The 21,679-nt window shown below is 37.7% G+C and overlaps 1 protein-coding gene across 3 annotated transcripts in view; it reads left to right on the forward strand.

The window, feature by feature from the left end:
• The window catches only part of Mvd (mevalonate diphosphate decarboxylase), a 137,938-nt gene that overhangs the window by 58,380 nt on the left and 57,879 nt on the right, over positions 1–21,679 (forward strand). For all 3 annotated transcript variants that reach the window (XM_090408722.1, XM_090408723.1, XM_090408721.1), the window contains one exon: positions 7,068–7,196. In XM_090408722.1, coding sequence (XP_090264848.1) covers positions 7,068–7,196 — 129 coding nt within the window. The remainder of the gene's footprint in view (positions 1–7,067; positions 7,197–21,679) is intronic.

The raw sequence follows: 21,679 nt of genomic DNA on the forward strand, positions 1-21,679 counted from the left end.
CCAGACTCTTGGAATTACTAATCCACCATTTAGTACAATGACATGGAACTCCCCATTCCCCCCCCATCATATAGAAAAAACACACAAATCGATTAACTGGTGTGTTTTTCTGTATGATGAAGTTGATGGCTGATAACCTTCTCCATTATTTTAGAGATCACTCTGTTGATGGCAGTATTAGCAGTTTGATAAATTAAAGATAGCAAGAAGTTATGTACTTGGTTTAATCCTTTATCCAAGTGTAAGCAAACAAAGTTTGCCCCTGAAATATAATCAGGACAGGGCAACTCGTATATAGAAGCTAACTTCACATGACTTGCCTTAGTATCCCATAATGCAAAGCACATATCCTTATGGGATATGTGCTTTGCATTATCGGAAGGGTCACTACCCAGACCGGTTTCGACCTTTATTGAGGTCTCATCAGTGGGAGCCAGACCCAGAGGTGACACCTTATTATTAAAATACTCTGGATTAGAGATAGTTGTTGGAAGTTTTTCCACTTGGTTATGCTATAAATTAAAGATACCAAGAAATTATATACTTGGTTTAATCTTTTATCCAAGTGTAAGCAAACAAAGTTTTCACTTGAAATATAATCAGGACAGAGCAACTCGTATATAGAAGCTAATGACTTCGCATCACTTGCCATAGTATCCCATAATGTAAAGCACATATCCTTATGGGTTTGTATAATACTATACATTATGGGAAGGGTCACTACCCAGACTGGTTTCGACCTTTATTGAGGTCTCATCAGTGGGAGCCAGACCCAGAGGTGATATTATGTTTGGAGTAATGCAGAAGCCATATTTTCATATACGACACCTTTTGGCAATTCGTATATGAAAATATGACTTCTGCATTACTTCAACCATAGTATCACCTCTGGGTCTGGCTCTCACTGACAATACCTCAATAAAAGGTCCAAAACTAGTCTGGGTAGTGATCCTTCCCATAATGCATAGTATTATACATACCCATAAGAATATGTGCTTTGCATTATGGGATACTAAGTCAAGTGATGTGAAGTCATTAGCTTCTATGTACGAGTTGCCCTGTCCTGATTATGTTTGAGGCGTAAACTTTGTTTGCTTATACCTGAATAAAGGATTAAACCAATTATATAATTTCTTGGTATCTTTAATTTATAGTATAACCAAGTGGAAAAACTTCCAAAAGCTATCTCTAACAGTTTGATGGCACATATTTATCTCTCATTATTGGAAACTGAATGAGATCTTCACTTGTATTTAATAGATCTAGAGCACATCTCTTAAGCCCAGCTTGAGAATACTTTCAGAGTGTGGAAACCTTTCAAAATTCTTTCCAGCAAAAGATTACAACAAGTTGATTCACATATCAACTATGCAGGAGTTGGAGGAGAAGAATGATACTGGGAGATCAGTTTCTTTAGGTGTTGTTATTGTTGTGTCATATGGATGACACAACCCATTTTGCTTTTGGGAGAGACTAGAAGGCACAACTGCCATTTATGTAAGAGGAAAGTCTTCTGCAGTTTTAGATGTGATTGTTTTGGACTTCACTGAATGCTGGAGTTTCTGTCTCAACTTAGAGTTAGTTGCAGTATGCTGATTTTTATTTTATTTTTTGGATGGCCTTGGCATACTTGGAAAACTAAGGCTTGAATATTAAGTGGGAATTTTGAATGGTGTGGAAAATGAAAGCTTTCATTCCAATATCGATAATTTGTATAACTTGATCAGAGAAGTATGGATCATGAGGGTGAGAAACAGAAATCTCAGAGTTCATCCCGGTTGTCATTGTAAGAGGATGGCTGAAGGGTGGGCATTCCACTGGAGATGAAGCTTGCAGAAGATCATGATCTGAGTTATTGAGAAAAGAGATGACCCCCCCCCCAAAAAAAAAAAAACAGTTTTTATGTTGCTTTCACCCATGAAAGGGTATAAATCTATATTGCGTATGGTATGGTGGGTGGACTAAGAATTTTTTCTATTTTTTTAAAATTAAATTTGATATATATTTTTGAAAATTTGTAACTTTTTTATTTTTACATAATCTGGAAACCCTGATTATGTAAACCATGATTAAAGATACCAAGAAATTTTATACTTGTTTTTTATGCTTTACCCAAGGAAGCAAAACAGTGTTTTGCAAGTGAAATATATTCATATCTGAGCTATTGTATATAGAGGCTAATGACTTCACATCACTTGCCTTAGTATCCCATAATGCAAAGCACACACATACACACACACCCTTTTGGACTTGTAAAGATGCTATGCTTGATGGGAAGGGCCACCATCCAGACTGCTTTCAACCTTTATTGAAGTCTCATCAGTGGGAGCCAGACCAGGGAGAGATACCAAGGTTGAAGTGATGCAGAAGTCATATATAAGGTGCTAGACCTTATTAATAAAAATCTCTGGATGAGAGAAAGATGTTGAAAGTTTTTTTTTACCTTGGTTCTATTACATGTTAAAGATACCAAAAAATTATATACTTGGTTTTAATCCTTTACCCAAGGAAGCAAAACAGTGTTTTGTGAATGAAATATATTCATGTTTGAGCTGCTTGTATATAGAGGCTAATGACATCACATCACTTGCCTTAATACTTATCCCATAATGCAAAGCACACACCCTTTTGGATGTGTAAAGATGTTATGCATAATTGGAAGAGCCATTACCCAGACTGCTTTCAACCTTTATTGAGGTCTCATCAGTCAGAGCCTGATCTGGAAGAAATACCAAGATTGAAGTGATGCAGAAGTCATATATATCTCATATACAAGTAGCTAAAAGGTGCTAGACCTTATTAATAAAATGTCCAAAAGGGTGTGTGCTTTACATTATGGGGATACATACTAAGGCAAGTAATGTGAAGTCATTAGCCTCTATATACAAGTAGCTCAGATGTGAATATATTTCATGCGCAAAACATTGTTTTGCTTCTTTGGGTAAAGGATTAAAACCAAGTATATAGTTTCTTGGTATCCTTAACATATTATAGAACCAAGTTAAAAAAACTTTCAACAGCCAGAAACCCTGTTCTAGATACCAAACATGGAACTTTTTCAGGCTACTTCATGCTTCCAGTAAGTGGGCTGTGTTTTCATATTGGGTGATGAAATTCATCTCTCACCTGAAGACAAACAGGCTCTGATTGTCTTCAAGTGAGAGATGAATTTCATCACCCGGTATGAAACCACAGCCCACTTACTGGAAGCATGAAGTAGCCAGAAAAAGTATCTGGAAAGCAGATATGTTTTCTTCACATTACTTGCCTTAGGAGGATATCAAAAGTGTTGGAGAGGATTGTCTGTATTCTTGATTGGTAGTTGAATAATTGCATTAGGTCACTGCTATTATAGCTAAATAAATCCTCTTCTCTTCCAGCTTGGTCAATAGAATGGAGAAAAAAAAAATCAGTTGAATTTGTGGACATTCAAGTCATTAAGAAAGAATACTTTACGGAGGGAATGTGAAAATCAAGCTTCAAAGATAAGAAGTCAAAGAGGTTGGAATGATTTTCAGAGTTAGGGGAGGGATAGAGGCAGCAGATGAATGAATGAGAGATAGTAGGATAAGAAACACAGACGAAATTCAAGATTTGGCATCTTCTCTCAAGGAATATTAGATCTTATAAGTACACACGTAAGGGTTACCCAGTAAATACAAATTTTCTGGGTAACCCTTATGACTTTTGCAATGTGTCCCCCTGAACTTCAGTTCCATTATTTTGGTAGAAGCAATCATACGTAATGTAATTGAGCAATTAAGATGGGCTGTGGTTGTAGTTGCTATCTGAGGCTTGGTCAAAAACAGGTCAGATCTGATAGCTGTCTATAGGCAGTAGTGAATAATTTAAGTTAGTGTTTATGTGAGCATTGTTGAAGGTTGGATTTTTATGTAATTTTTTGTAGTCTTTTTTTAATTGCTAGGTTATTCTTTATACAGTTCATTTTTTAGTTAATTGCAGCAACACTGTATTTATTATTATCTTTTTATTACCTTGGTACTGTTTTTGAAGGGAAACAAAGTGGCAGAAACATATAATAAGAGGGGATAGACATATAGAGCAACCATTATTCATTCTATAATTTGGTTTTGGTATTAGTATTACTTCCAAGCCTCCATGGAGTCCAAAGACTCACCACGGGAGGTTGAACACTCACAGACCACAATAACTATTATACCTTGCTTGATTACATTAAGTGGTGATACACTCCCCACCCACTATGGCACTACATTCCACTCATTAACCATCTACCAGGCCAAAAAAAATCTCCTTTTCACTTCCTTACTCACATAACTTTTGTACAGTTTCCAGGAATTACCTCTTGTTCTCGCATCACCCATTATCCTATGCAATGATTCCCATGTATCTGATATTTGATGAGCTGCTTCTCCCAACTTATATGTCTCAAATATATCACCCATCCTCCTCCTCTTATCATCCCTCATATCCCCCCCCCCCATCCTCCTCTTATCTGCCAAACTCTGAAGATCACATTCCTTCAATCTGTCCTCATGTAGAGTCCTCAGATAGTCTGAGTTATTTGCCTCTGCCTTCTCTCATATGTTTCCTTATCACCAGCATAGCCAGATAACCAGATGTGTGCACAGAAATCCAAATGATGCCTAATTAGTGCCTGGAACTATCATCTCCTTATCCATACATGTTATTTTCTTCACGTTATTGAACAATTTTCTGGGTAACTCTTACGATTTTTGCAACGTGCCCCCTGAACTTCAGTTCCATACTCACCATGATGCCTTGCCATATCATATATCCTATCATATTTCATACATATGCTGTATATGTATGGGATGTAAATTTAATTGTATATGAGACAGTTCAAATAATTTTAACTTATGAATCTGAGAGAGAGAGAGGTCTGGATTAGGAAAATGAACGCAACAACAACAACAACAAAATAGTTGATCAAAGCCTACAGATTCGAGAGGCTGTTAGATAAAGGTCAGAGGCTATTGACATCATATCATTTGCCTCAGTATCTTGTTAAGGCAAAAGCACATTTTCTTTTGGATGTGTATATTGCTGAGTAGTATGGGAAGGGTCACTACTTAGACTGGTTTACAATCTTTATTGAAGTCTCATTAGTGGAAACTAGACACATGAAAATAACAAGGTTAAATCAATGCATAAGTCATATTTTCCATATAGAGGAAAAATTATGTTTTTGTGTTTAATCCTTTACCCAAGCATAAGCAAACAAATCTGCATTTTCATTTGATAAGTTGTGAGGACTATTCTTAACATGGTAGCAGTTAAGAATAGTTACTTTAATTTTCCTCACTTTCAATTTGCATGTGAAGTATCTTCATGACTAGTCTACTTAGTATACAGTGGTTGTTGACTTCACATCAGTCGTTTAATAATTTGTGTGATTCAACCTCAGTGTCTTCCTGAGCCTAGTTCTCACTGATGAGACATCAGTAAAGGTCAAAATCCATCTAATAGTGATCCTTTCCATAATGCATAACAGTGCACGTATCCAAAAGGAACTGTGCACCAGCCACAAGCAGACCAATCATGAAGATATATCATGTGCAAACTTTGTTTGCTTACATTTTGGTATAGGATTAAAAACAGGAATATAGTTTTTCTATTATAATTTACTTTGTAACCACATCTAAAAGCTTTGTACAATTATCTTAGATAACTACAATGTTGAGGAAATTACTAGCTTGTATGAATAAGGAGGTTATTCTTTCACTATACAAGGCTTTGATAAATCAACATCTTGATTACTGTGCCCACATGTGGTCCCTTGATCAGAAGAGATGAGGAAATCGTCATAGATGGCGCATTTATCTACAATTTCTGCAAAATGAACTTCCACTGCTATTGGAGGATATTCCCTTGGCTACAAGGATTGGTATGTTTTTTTCAGTATGATGGAGCTCCTGCACATTATAGCTGTCAGCTGATGCAGATGTCTAAATCAAACTTTCCATAAACAATGGATTGGCCGCAGTGGTCCTGTTCATTGAGCACCAAGGTCTCCAGACCTCACTCCTTTAGATTTTGGTTTGTGGGGGAAGGATGAAAAGCGAAGTATACAAAGAAAAGTAAATACAAGAGATGAATTGATCACTTGCATTATGGATAATGCTGCCTTCATAAAAGAAAATCAAGATGACCTCAGAAGAAACATGTACTATTACCATAAGAGTTGCAAAGTGCATTGAGGTTGGTGGTGGAATGTTTGAATGTTTATTATGAACTGTGAATTACACTATTTGTCAATTATTTGTATTTTATATCATTCAAACAGTCAATAAATGCAAACATGTCATTTATTGTTTTTTAATATTGTCAGTTATTGCCAGCCTGGCTGGCCGAGTGGTTAGTGTATCCACTCTCCAGCCAAATGGCTGCAGGTTCGAATCTTGCTGTGGGCATGGATGTTTGTGATTGTCTGTGGAAATACTAGTAGTAGTCATCGGTGGTAGATGGCATTGGTGTAATTGTGGACAGTTGGTGGAGAGAGAGCTGTAGAGCAGGTGCCCTCCCTCGATGAGTCTTTGGACTCCCTGGAGGTGTCTAATAATAATTATAATAATATCTGTCACAATAGCTTTTTTACATTCCGGTGTCAAATAGCTGGATCTCCACATCCATTGGTAATTGGACACACGTTTATATGAATTTATTTGCTCAGCTACTACGACCTACCAAAATATTTACTATTCCTCCTGAAACACCCTGTGTGTATATATATCTGCATAAATAAAATTATGTGATGAAAATTTTGGATTGCAGATTTGAATTCAGCATCTTGAAATGTATTAGAATCACTTAAACTATAATATAACATTTTTATGCACGTAAAAAAGTGTAATATATTGATAATATTTTGATAATAACATGAAAAGAAAAGAAAAAAAGACTTGAATTTGTTTATTAAAGCTGTGTGCTTTTAATGTGATGTTTTAAATAAGTATGTATTTGCATGTGTATGCTAAACATCAAATTACAAACCTTATTTATGCTGTTTTATTATTCACTCAGATTGTTAAACTATTTATATTAAAAATACAATTCTGCTTTAACAGTTAAAGAGAGAGCTAGAAAACAGAATGCAGATAGGTTGGACTTGGATTGGCATATTCATATTTGCTCCTATAACAATTTTCCTACTGCTGCAGGTCTTGCATCATCAGCTGCTGGTTACGCATGTTTAGGTGAGTTTTTTTTTTAAATATTTTATTTATGAATGCTATTGCACATATTATTTTTAAATTATTACAGATACAGTCAGCACTCTACATGGTGAATTAATAGTGACTCAAAGAAATACTTTATTATAGTGGGTTTGTAGTAGTGAACAGTGTAGTAGTAGTGAAAAAAAAAAACAAAAAAACATGGGACCAGAATGAAAATAAATGATTTGCTAACACCTATCAACCAGTTTCTGTAACCCACAAATATTCAAACTGTTCTTGTAAGGTTCATTCCATAGACTTGCTACCATCTTGGTCACTTGCCTCTGGATCCTCTCCACCTCCTCATCACCAAGAAACCTTGGCACCCAGATCTGTACGCAGTAGTCAAGATAGGGTCTTATCAAGGCTTGATAAAGAGGAACAATAACCTGCTTGTCAAAGTATTCTTCAGTAACCAAATGATCTAATGAGCTGCTTTAGCCACTTTTGCTATGTGCCCCTAAACTTTAAGTCCCTATCCACTAACACGCCCTAGTCTCTGGCTTTTTGTCAATTTCCTGGAGTACAGTTGCACCAATGTGGTATACAGCTTGTAATCTTTTCATGCCAAAAATCTTTTCACATCACATTAAATTGACATCCATTTTCCTTTGCCCAGTCTGCCAATCTATAATACAAATCATCCTGCAAAATTTTGACATCATTTGTATTAACTATTGCTCTACCCAACTTTGCATCATCACCAAACAACTGAACAGAGCCTTTCCTATATCGTTAATGAACAAATTAAGCAGTAGTGGTCCAAGAACAGAACTGTGTAGCATGCCACTATTCACAAGCCTTCTTTTGGAATCTGCTCCTGAATAAACTACTCTCACTATCCATCTCACCAACCCTATATCCATCCCCATGTACTGCAGTTTACCGATTAGAATTCCATGTGGTATCTTGTCATAGGGGGTTCGCAAAGTCCAGCAGTATCACTGTAAACCCATTACCTTTATCCAACTCAGCTGTCACTGTATTATTAAATGTGAGCAAGTTACCGAGGCAGGACCTATCCTTTACAAAACCATACTCCCCCCCCATAATATCCCATTTCCATCTATCCGCTCCTGTATTTTGCTTTTGACCAACTTCTCTAATACTTTGACAACAACTGATATGCTGATCAGTCGGTGATTTGTTACATCAGTCTTGGAGCCTCCTTTATGCAATGGAACTATTTTCATATCTTTCCACCTACTCGGTACTAACACCTCAGTACTAACCCAGAGCTATGACTTAGATTAACCAATTTGGTCAAGGGACTCACAATTCCTTTGCCACTTCACGTACAGCTCGAGCTGGTAAATCATCTAATCCCACAGTTGTATTCACATAAAGGTTCTGTAATATGCTATGCACTTCCATTTCATTTACCTCAGTTCCCATATAAGCCTTTGGCTCTCTCTCATTCTTGCAATATCACCACCTGGATGATATACTCTTAAAGTGTTCACTTAGTAATTTTACTAATTCCATTGATTCAGTTACCTCTCTACCATCGGCATTCCTTAAAATCTTTCTGCCATATTCATTCTTTCTTTTACTTGCAGTACATTGAAAGAACTGTTTGGGATTATCTTTAGCCTGCTCTGCTAACTTCCTTTAATAATCTGCTTTTGCCTTTCTTACCACACTAGTTATCCTTCTGACCTATGCCTTGTACTGCTCATGTGCCTGCAGGTCACAATAATAAATTTAGTTTAATCCTTTATCCAAGTGTAAGCAAACAAAGTTTGCACCTGAAGTATCTTCAGGACTGAGGCAACTCATGGTAAAGGTGGACTAAGCTCTCATCACTTGTCTTAGTATCTCCCATAACGCAAAGCACATCTCCTTGCGGACAAGTATAATGTTATGCATTAAGGGAAAGGCCACTACCCAGACCGGTTTTGATCTTTATTGAGGTGCTGTTTAAGTAAAGACCTCTCTAAAAATTAGGCAGTCCCCCAGACCACTCCCTATGAGTAACCGAGAACTCAGCGTTGTTCCACTCAGTGACTGAGGAGAACCTCTCAGTGTTTGCTCTACCCAGTGGCAGGCTCACCCCACCACCAGACAGAGCCATAATCTCAGTGGTGGCCCCACTCAGAGACAGGCAAAAACCTACCCCAAGCAGAGCCTCTCATACCTCAAGGAAAAGAACCACTTTTGTGCAAAAGCAATCAGTGGGAGCCAGACCCAGAGGTGGTGATACTAAGGTGGAAGTAATGGAGAAATCATATTTACCTATACGAGTTGCCAAAAGGTGTCTCACTTTATTATTAAATTACTCTGGATTAGAGAAAGATGTTGGACATTTTTCCCCCCCTTTATACCTGTCTGCAAGGAGATGTGCTTTGCATTATGGGAAATACTAAGACAAGTGATGAGAGCTTAGTCCACCTTTACCATGAGTTGCCTCAGTCCTGAAGATACTTCAGGTGCAAACTTTGTTTGCTTACACTTGGATAAAGGATTAAACTAAATTTATCATAGTCTGACCAAGTGGAAAAAACTTCCAACATCTTTCTCTAATCCAGAGTAATTTAATAATAAGGTCAGACAATGTATAGGTAAAATATGACTTCTTCATTACTTCCACCTCAGTATCACCACCTCAGGGTCTGGCTCCCACTGATGTGCTTTTGTGCAGAAATGGTCCCTTTCCTTGAGATATGAGAGGCTCTGCTTGGGGTAGGTTTTGTCTGTCTCTGAGTGGGGCCACTGCTGAGATTATGGCTCTGTCTGGTGGTGGGGTAAGCCTGCCACTGGGTAGAGCAAAGACTGAGAAGTTCTTCTTGGTGATGGGGTGAGCCTGTCACTGAGTGGAACAATGCTGAGCTGAACGATCCTTCGGTCACTCATAGGGAGTGGTCTGGAGGATTGCCTAATTTTTAGAGAGGTCTTTACTTAAACACACCTCAATAAAGGTCGAAACCGGTCTGGGTAGTGGTCCTTCCCTTAATGCATTGTATTATACATGTCTGCAAGGAGATGTGCTTTGCATTATGGGAGATACTAAGACAAGTGATGAGAGCTTGGTCCACCTTTACCATGAGTTGCCTCAGTCCTGAAGATACTTTAGGTGCAAACTTTGTTTGCTTACACTTGGATGAAGGATTAAACAAAATTTATTATAGTCTCTGCAGGTCACCTTTCTCCTTCAATTCCCTCCACAATTGTTTCTTTTTTGTAGCTCCAGCTTGTTGATGATATTCAGCCATTTAACTCCCATTTGATTTACTCTCCTGACTGTAGGTATGCAGTCTGCCATTACCTCCCTCTAACACTCCTTTACCACTTCTCTTTACCACAAAAAAGTGATGCTTCTGAAAATTAAAACAAAGGATATAAGTAAAACTCACCAATATAAACACATATACAGAGAGAGAGAGAGAGAGAGAGAGAGAGAGAGAGAGAGAGCAATAAAAAAAAATCATTATTTTTCTGACATACAATCCAAAAACTAATCCTAACTTCTACAAGAATAGTAGAATAGTGTAGAAGTTAGGATTAGTTTTTGGATTGTATGTCAGAAAAATAATGATTTTTTTTTATTGCTCTCTCTCTCTCTCTCTCTCTCTCTCTCTGTATATGTGTTTATATTGGTGAGTTTTACTTATATCCTTTGTTTTAATTTTCAGAAGCATCACTTTTTTGCAGCCCTGTTTGATAAATTCTTAGAGCAAACTTTGTTTGGTCATATAGCTTAGAATCTGGAAAGTAGAATATTTTTGATATTTTTGTTTTCAGAAATCTGGCTTTTCAGAAAAATGGTAAGCAGTGCCTGTTTCAGTTTCTAAGAAAAAGCCCTAGTTTTTAAATATTGATAATAAATATAGTTTGGTGTTCTCCCCTTCATAGATCTCCCAGATGATTCATAACAGGCAAGTTTAGATTTGTCAGTGTATCTTGGTTGTGGAATTGCAATACATCTTTCACTAATAATGGATACAGTCCTACATACATAAATGTTATTGAACCTCCTTCCTAATAACAGTGCTTTATGCACATGCAGACGCTGTCATGCATGTTAAAACTATTTATCAAAGTCCTGACAGAAACCTCATTGGCAGTGCCAAAGAAAATTCATTATAATAAACTATCCATTATAACAGACTATCCCTGTGGTCCTTACAAATTTGCTATAGAAATCCTCTGAATCTTTTCCATTACTTCCTTACTTGCATTCCCATGAAATCTAGAGGCAATTTCGTATTCCTACTTGTCAGTATCCTTTTTTTAAACTTTCCATTAATTCTTTATGCTGTTTTTATCACTTTTGCAATATGAACATCAGTTCTCTTTCCATTTCATTTCCAGATTCCTAGCTTCATCAGTTTCTTGCAATCCCATCAGTGTAATATATTAATGTGATTGAAAGCATTATATCATAGAGTAAGATATGCTGTATTACCAGACTTACTTATTTAGCCAAGTTGCTAGGTGTTTGCTTTTGAACTGGAGACTTTGGGTTGAATTCTGCCATGGCATAGTTTTTGAATATCATTAAATGGTAGATGATTTCATTGCTGAGTGCAAAACTATCACTCTGTTCATTTGAATCTCAAGTTCACTAAAAAAAGTGTTTTGTTTTTTTCTAGAGCAGAGTTCCTGGATTATATAATCTCTCAATATCTATAGTACTAATATGTTACAATTAGACTGGCAGAGTGGACAGCTTATCATAATATAGTAGTGTTTATATATACTTACATTACTTAAATAGTAATGTTTTTGATCCATTTTGGGCTCAAAATCATGTACTTTCTAAAGATAGATGTTTTTCAAGCCACTTCAGGCTTCTTAGCTTGAAAACAAGATTCATGTTTGGGGTTTCTGGATTTTAATGTACTATAGATTTATAGCCTTTCATGAGTGGAATTCACATTAAAAAATCATGGTAATAAAGATTTTAAACCTTTTGTGGAATCCTCCTATTGTCCAATGTTTTCCTATAATCACCTAAAAAAGTTTTTCAGAGAACACGGGATATGTGCATGACACAGGCCTTGTCTTGTTTTTTATTTTTTGTACTGATAATGGTTTATCCGAGGTTCACTTTATTTATGTTGTCCTCTTTGTAGAAGTTAAATAAAAATTATATATTCTTTGTAGACAAGTGTTTGTAGAGATTATATATATGGGAAATATCGAACTTCTGCATTAATTCAACCTTGCTATCTCTTCTGGGTCTTGGCTCCCATGAGATCTCAATAAAGGTTGAAACCAGTCTTGGATAGCAGCCTTTCCATAATGCACTGCATTATATACACTGAAAGGATGTGTGTTCTGTATTATGGGAAACTAAGGCAATTAATGTGAAGTCAGCTGTGAAGATACTTCATTTGTAAACTTTGTTTGCTTATGCTTGGATAATGAATTAAACAAGAATGTACTTTTTGGGAGATTTAATTTAATTTATAGCCAATTGAAGAAACTTTCTAAATCTATTTCCAATCCAGAAAATTTTAATAATAATGCAATACACCTTTTTTACTACATATATATATATATGTAGTAAGGACTACATATATATAAACATATATATATATATAACTGCAAGGACTAGAAGTTGATAGTGCATGGGAGGTAGTTAAGAAGTGCTTGCATGAAGCAATGGCTGACTGTATACCTAGAGTCTGAATAATAAATCAAGTAGGGGTTAAATGGATGAATAACACCATTAAGCTTGAGTTGCAAAAAAAGAAACAACTATGGAGGGAATTTAAGGAGAAGGGTGACCGGCAGGCACATGAACGGTATAAAGCGCAGGCCAGAAGGGCGACGAGTGTGGTAAGAAAAGCAAAAAAGGATTATGAAAGAACATTGGCCATGCAGGCTAAAGTGAATCCTAAACAGTTTTTTAGATATGTAGCAAGTAAAAGGAAAAATGTACATGGCAGATTGATTTTAAAGAATGCCGATGGTAGGGAGGTAACTGAATCAGTTGAGATAGTTGAGTTACTGAGTGAGCACTTTGCAAAAGTATATCATCCAGGTGGTGACATTGCAGAAACAAATAAACCAGTAGATTATACGGGAATTGTGGTTAATGAAGTGGAGGTGAGTAGTCTATTGCATAACCTCAATGTCAATACATCTGTGGGATTGGATGGTATACCAGCTCATGTTGTACGAGAAGCAGCTAAAGAATTGTCAGTACCCTTGACCATTTTGTTTAATTTGAATCTCGGGTCTGGGTTAGTCCCGAGCGGGTGGAAAGAGGGGAAAATAGTTCCACTGCATAAAGGTGGTTCCAAGACTGCTGTTGTAAATTACCGACCGATTAGCATATCAGGAATCATTGTCAAGGTCTTAGAGAAAATAGTCAAGAGGAAAATACAAGATTGGATAGAAGAAAATGGGATACTGTATCGGGGACAGCATGGTTTTGTGAAGGGTAGGTCATGCCTCAGTAACTTGCTCACGTATTATAACACAGTGACGGCTGAACTGGATAAGGGTAATGGGTTTACGGTGATTCTACTGGACCTTGCCAAGGCCTTTGACAGGATTCCACATGGAATTCTAATCAGTAAATTGCAGCATATGGGAATGGACATAGGGTTGGTGAGATGGATAGGAGGGTGGTTGACGGAGAGATATCAGAGAGTGGTTTACTCGGGAGTAGAGTCCACAAGACGGCCTGTGACTAGTGGTGTGCCACAAGGATCTGTTCTTGGACCACTGCTGTTTAATTTGTTCATAAATGATATAGGATATGATCTGAGAGGAACAGTTCATTTGTTTGCGGATGATGCGAAGTTGGGTAGGGCAATAGTGAATGCAGATGACGTCAAAATTTTGCAGGATGATTTGGATAGATTGGAGGTCTGGGCTAAGGAGAATGGATGTCAGTTTAATGTGGCAAAATGTAAGGTTATGCATTTTGGGGTGACAAGATTGGCGGCAGTTTACTGCATTGGTGGAACCGTGCTCCAGGAAATTGATGAGGCACGAGATTTAGGAGTGTTGGTAGATAAGGAATTGAAATTTAGGGGACACATTGCAAAAGTGGCCAAATCAGCTCATCAAATCACTTGGTTGCTGAAGAATACGTTGACAAGCAGAGACAAGCAGGTTATTGTTCCTCTGTATCGAGCCTTGATAAGACCTCATCTCGACTACTGTGCTCAGATTTGGTCACCTAGGTTTCTTCTTGATGGGGAGGAGGTGGAGAGGATCCAGAGGCGAGTGACCAAGATGATAGCAGGTCTGTGGAATGAACCGTATGAGAACAGGTTGAGGATTTGTGGGTTGCAAAAATTGGTTGATAGGCGGAGGAGGGGAGATATGATTGAGACATTCAAATTACTGAAGGGTTTCTATAAAATTAATTCAGAAGATATTTTTGAGAACAGGGCTGATTGTGGGAGGACTAGGGGACATCCATGGAAACTGGGCAAAAGTGTGGTTAGTAAAGGGGTTAGAGCTGGGTTCTTTACTTTTAGAGTAGTGAATGAGTGGAATGCGCTCCCTGAGTCTGTGGTGGATGCTGTGACAGTGAATGAGTTTAAGGCGAGGTATGATAGATACTGTATGAATGTCAAATAGTTGTGATGAATATGATTTGGGGCCTCCCTCGATGAGTCTAATGACTCCCTGGAGTTGCCCGTAATAATAGTAATAGTAATAGTAATATGGGGAAATATATGATTTCTGCATTAATTCAATGTTGCTATCTTTCTGGGTCTGGATCCCACAATTAATTTGTATCATTCCATTATATCATTCCAAACCAGACCTTAGAGGTCGAAATAGGTGATCTTTCCCATAATGCATAGTATTATACACATGTCTGAAAGGATGTGTGCTTTGCATTATGGGATACCTCACTTATATTATTAATATAAGCTGCATTGCTGATGCTGCAATGTATATGTCCAGTGGGCCAAATGTTCTCTTCGCTTGAGCTTTTAGAGAGACTCATCAGGACAAAGCATCACATGCTTTATTCTGATGATTTTTTTTTTTGGTGCCATTTTTAAGACTGCATCTTAAATCCACAATGAGTTGACTTGATGGAGGTCTTGTGTTAATAATAATACTAAGACAGTTGATGTGACATCATCAGCTCTTATACACAGGTAACCAAGTGGTAAAGATATTTCACATGAAAACTTTGGTCGCTTACATTTGGTTGCTGGCAAGTAAAAGGAAGAACAACTTTGGAAGGATAACTTTAATGGGTGCTGATGGTATTGAGGTGACCAATTCAGATGTAATAGCAGAGTTACTGAGTGATCATTTTTCAAAAGTCTGTCATCCAAGCGAGGATATCTCTGTACCTATAGGAATAACTAATGTGAGAATTGAAGTTAATAAATCAGAGGTACTTATATTGCAGAATTTAAAAACAAACACTGTTGTAGGTTTATATGGAATATCAGCTCAGGCGTTGCGTGAATGTGCAAAGAAATTGTCGACACCTCTTTACTTAGTTATTTAACTTAAGTTTGAACTCTGGTATTGTCCCTAGGGAGTAGAAGGAAGGCAAAGTAGTTCCTTTGCATAAAGGTGGCTCCAAGACTGCAGTAGTTAATTACAGACCAATCACCATCTTGGGTATGGTGGTAAAAGTATTGGAAAAGTTGGTTAAAGACAGAATTCAAGAATGGCTGGATCAGAATATGGTACTCCATAGGGGCCAACATGGTTTTGTTAAAGGTCGCTCCTGCCTTAGTAATCTATTAACTTTTTATAATAGAATGACATCTGAGTTAGACAAGGGAAATGGCTACACAGTGATACTACTGGATTTTGCTAAGACTTTTGACGGGATACCCCATGGAATACTGTTGCACAAATTAGAGCAGATGGGGATGAATACTAAACCGGTGATATGAATAAGAGAATGGCTCATGGAGAGATACCAGAAAGTAGTGTATGGAGGAGCAGCATCCAGGATGAGGCAAGTAACTAGTGGTGTGCCTCAGGGCTCTGTGCTTGAGGCTGTTATTGTTTAATTTGTACATAAATGATATAGGAAATGGCTTAAAGGGAGATATTCAGTTGTTTGTTGATGATGCAAAGTTGGGTAGTGCAATAAAAAAATCAAACTGATGTCGAGAGTTTGCAGCATGATTTAAATAAGCTGGCAAAATGGGCAAAAGGTAATGGATGTGTTCAATGTGGAAAAGTGTAAAGTTATGCATTTTGGGATTAAAAGATTACCAGCTGTGTACCACATTGATGGAATGGTACTCCGAGAGATTGATGAGGCTAGGGACTTGGGGGTGTTGGTGGATAGGGAGATGAAGTTCAGAGGGCACATTGCTAAGGTGTCCAAGATTGTACATAAGGATTACTTGGTTATTGAAGAACACACTAACATCCAGAGATAAAGAGGTTATTATTCTCCTTTATAAGGCATTGATACTTCCACATTTGGATTACTGTGCTCAAGTCTGGTCACTGGATTCCTTGGAGATGAGGAGGTTGTGGAGAGGGTTCAGAGGAGAATGACTAAGTTGGTGAGTGATGTAAAAAATGCTCCCTACATTGATAGATGTGGATTGATGTAGACACATTGATAGATTGGTTGATAGGCAGAGAAGAGGGGATATGATACGGACATTTAAATTACCGAAAAAAGGTTTTTATAAGATTGATGCAGGGGAAATATTTTAGCTGTGTGAATAGTGATGGAAGAACAAGAGGTCATCCCTGGAAATTAAGGAAAAGTGGTTAACTTGAGAACAAGATTTTTCACCTGGAGGGTGGTGAATGAGTGGAATGCATTGCCTGACTCATTTACAGACGAAGAAATAGTTCTGAGTTCTTCGTCTGTAAATGAATTCAAGAAAAGATATGATAGATATTGTTTTGATAGTTTGGGTCTCCTGCGATGAGTCTATTGACTCCATTTAGATACCTGCAATAATAATAATAATAATAAAAATACATTTAAATCAAGGATTAAACAAAACTATAATTTCTTCATCATCATCATCATCATCATCATCAAATTCTGCCATGTACCCTCAAGGGGTGTACAGGATATGACAGTACTACATGAAAAAATTACATCATTACTAACTTCCTATCTACAATTTTCCTCCAAATCAGTCTGTTACTTGTCAAGACTCCAACATTATCAGATCTTATATTTCTATCGTCTAAGGCACTTTGTACCGTATCAATCCACCTATATCTTGGTCTTCCTCTGGGTCGTTTTCCTGCCAACCTGGCAGAGAACACTTGTTTTGCTAATCTTTCCTCTCCCATTCTATTTAAGTGACCATACCATCTGAGATTAGCTCTGCTAACGCATTCCTGGATGCTAACAATGTCAAGTTCTTTCCTAATATCCTCATTTTTAATATGATATTGCCATTGATGCCATCTGTTCACGCCTCTAATCTTTCTCAGGACTCTCATATCTGCGGTCTCTAGTCTTTGGTCAAGTGTTTTACTTCTGACCCAGCTCTCAGATCCATAAGTTAAAATTGGTTTGAACACAGTCTTGTATACAGCTAATTTAGTGTTCCGACTAATTTCTTTCTTATTCCATATGAATTTATTCAATTGACTTCCCACGATACCAGCTTTGCTGATTCTGTTGTCTATTTCTATATTTAGTTTACCATCTTCAGTAAAAATTGTGCCTAAGTAGCTGAAATGTTTTACTTGTTCCACAGGTTCTCCATTCACAACACAGTTGACATTTTCAATGATTCTGCCTATTTTCATTGTCTTTGTCTTTTTATTGCTGACCTTCATACCATATCTATTACAACAGCTATTCAATTTAGTCAGAGAATCTTGCAGACTTGTAGCGGATTTATTTAGAAGTATAACATCATCCGCATAAAGCAAAGAGCTGACATTAACATCTCCAATTTTGATATCAGGTTTAATACCACATTCCTTCATAATGTGATCCATATAGATAATGAATAACAGAGGGGATAACGTACATCCTTGTCTCACACCAGATTTAACATTCAACCATCTTCCTGTACTTCCTTCAATTCTAACTGCTGACTCACAACTCAAATAAAGACTAAGTATTGCTTGATATAATGCCCCATTGACACCATATAACTGCAGCGTATTGAATAGCTTCTCTCTTGGCACCTTGTCATATGCCTTTTCCAAATCGACAAAACTTAAATACAGATCTTTGTTATATTCCCATGCTTTCTCGACTATTTGTCGTAAAGTGAAGATCTGATCCTGACAGCCTCTATTTGGCCTGAATCCAGCTTGTTCTTCACCAAGCTTTTCTTCCACAGTTCTTCTCAACCGTTTCTCAAGTATACTTGCATAGATCTTGCCAGGAACACTCAGTAGGGAAATACCTCTGTAATTCTCACATTCAGTTTTATTTCCCTTTTTATATATGGGTACTATGAGAGCTCTACTCCAATCATCGGGAATTCGTCCCTCTGTCCAGGCTTTCTGAACTATGCAGTGCAGCCACTGTAAGACTCTTATACCACCATACTTCAGCATTTCTGGTCGAATATCATCTACTCCTGCTGCCTTTCCACATTTCAAGCCTTTGATGGCTTTTTCTACTTCAAGTATGGATATGTATTCCTGACTGCATGCCTGGTCAGTGTTTTTTATCACTGTGCTGTCATCACTGCTTGTTTCATTTAGCAGTTTTTCAAAGTAATTACTCCATACTTCAAGGATATCTTTTTCTCCTGTTTTCATTTCACCTTTATCATCTCTAATTCCTTTTACAGCACTCTTTCCTCCATTCCTAAGCTTCTTCAACAACCTCCAGAATATTTTGCCACCTTCTTGATATTTATTTTCTATATTCTTGCCAAAGTCCTCCCATGACTTTTGTTTAGCTAGTTTTACACACTGTTTAGCTTTCTTACATTTGTCTCTGTATTCTGTAAGAGTAAAAGCTGACTTATTTCCCAGGAACTTTTGATATGCTTTCTTCTTTTCCTTCACTGCCTCTTTAACTTCCTGTGTCCACCAGGGAGTTCTGATTTTTTTATCCTTGCACACAACCTCACCACATGCCTCTCTGGCAGAATCAATCAATGTTTCCTTCAGAGTTTGCCACTGAATCTCCAAGGTTTGATTCCTGTTCTCAAACTCTTTCATTTTCTTTTCAATAATATTTCTGTATTTTAGTCTACAGTTCACATCTGAGAGCTGCTCAACTTTTATTCGCTTTAAAACTTTCTTACATGTTATTCTTTTCAATATGAAATTCAATTTTATCCTGCTCAAGACTAAATAGTGATCACTTCCAATTTCAAATCCTCTGTACACTCTGGTGTCCTGCACCAGGGAGAAAACATCACTATCAACAATAACATATAATTTCTTTTATATTTTTAATAGAGGTTTAATTTAATGCAAATTTCATGATCGATTCACCATATCATATGAGTTATTTTTTTCTTATGTTCTAAGTGATTTACCTTGTTATTATTATTATTATTCTTAACTTCATTGCTTTTCTGCTTCTTCTTGTTCTGATTATGTTTCTTCTTCTTCTTCTTATTATTATTATTTAGGCCTCCAAGGAGTCAAAAGTCTCATCGAGGGAGGTCCTTCCTAAGACATAAGACATAAAGTCTGTCAAGACTCATCGAGGGGGAGGTCCCCGCCCCTGAGAAACACAAAGTCTATCATACCACTTTTTAAACTCACTGACCGTTCTCGCTCCCACCACTCCATCAGGCAATGCATTCCACGGCTCAACCACCCTCTACACAAAGAAACCACTCCTTACCCTCTTGCTCACAGTTTCCTTTCGTAACTTCCAGGGATGGCCTCTTGTCATCACTCCTTCCTGCTGTTCAACCAAGCGAAAGAACTCCCCAGTGTCAACCCTGTAACCACCTCTCAATAGTTTAAAAGTCTCCATCATATCACCTCTCCTTCTATCCACCAAACTCTGCAGTCCACATTCTCTCAGCCGATCCTCATAACTATCCTTGTACAGTCCTGAAACCATCTTTGTCATCCATCTTTGTATCCTTTCCACAGTTAATTTATCCCCTTTAAATCCTGGGGACCAAATCTGAGAACAATAGTCCAAGTGTGGTCTGATCAGAGACTTATACAACGGAATGATAACCCTCTTATCTCTGCAGGTCAGTGTCCTTCTTATAATAGCAGCAATCCTCTGTGTTACCTTCACCACCTTTGCAATATGTCCCCTAAACTTCAGGTTTCTATCAATCATCAACCCCAGATCTCTTGTCTCCCCTACTTCCTCCAGTATAACTCCTCCCATAGAGTATGCAGCATCCCATCGATGTTTCCCAAACCTCAAGACCTTACATTTTGCTGCATTAAACTGACACCCCCATTCATTTGCCCATCTATCTAGCTTATTTAAATCCTCTTGCAGGGCTACCACATCTGCACTATTACTAATAATCCTTCCCAGCTTTGCATCATCCGCAAACAACTGAATATCCCCCTGCAATCCACTGGCTATGTCACTGATATAAAGGTTAAACAATATAGACCCCACTTGTAACCCTCTGCCTCCTGGAAACTGCTCCACCATACACAACTCTCTGATGCCTATCGGACAGCCAATCCTGAATCCAGTTGACCAATCTGACATCCAGACCCATGTGCTGCAACTTAAATATCAGCTTATCATGTGGCACCCTGTCAAATGCCTTCGCCAAGTCTAAGAAAATTGCAGTATATGCCTTTCCCTCATCTAATGTTCTTGTAACTTTATTATAAAAGGCTAGCATATTGCTAAAACAAGAGCGTCCTTTCACTAATCCATGTTTATTCTCACAGATAACATTACCCTCATCTGCCCAATGCTGTATACGGTCCCTCACTACTTTCTCCAAGATCTTAACAACTACTGATGACACACAGACTGGCCTATAATTAGACACTTCCAGTCTGTTACCACCCTTATGCAATGGCACTATCTTACCTTCCTTCCATTCCCTGGGCACCTTTGCCAAAGCCAGACTTTCATTGAAAAGCCACGTTAAAGGCACTGTCAATTCCCTAGCACATTCTCTTAAAACTCGTGGTGAAATACCATCCAGTCCCACAGCTTTACTGACATCCAGAGTACTCAGTATTTGAAACACACTCTCCTAGTGTACCTCCAGACCTCGAACCAGTCCTATCCCTCTAGCATTAAAACTGACTCCTCTAGGACGAAATACTCCAATAAAGTGTTCATTGAACAATTCCACTATGTCCTCTGCATCAGTGACTCTATTCCCATTTTTATCCCACAATATCATTCTTCCACAGTCATTTCTCCTCCTACTGGCCACATAACTAAAAAATTCCCTAGGATTTTCTTTGGATCTTAGGGCCAATCTCCTCTCATATTCCAGTTTCGCTTTCCTTACCACACTAGTCACTCTTCTGGCCTGTGTCTTATATTCCTCATGCATCTCTTCACCTGTCTTCCATCTTCCTATCTCTTCCATAGCCTCTTTTTCACATGCAATTCCTGTTTAATATTGTTTGTCATCCACTTTACTCCAAATTGCGTCCTC

The sequence above is a fragment of the Typopeltis vanoorti genome, chromosome 18 (genome assembly GCF_054136105.1).
Source record: "Typopeltis vanoorti isolate ZY-2024b chromosome 18, IOZ_Tvanoo_1.0, whole genome shotgun sequence".
Taxonomy (NCBI): Eukaryota; Metazoa; Arthropoda; class Arachnida; order Uropygi; family Thelyphonidae; genus Typopeltis; species Typopeltis vanoorti.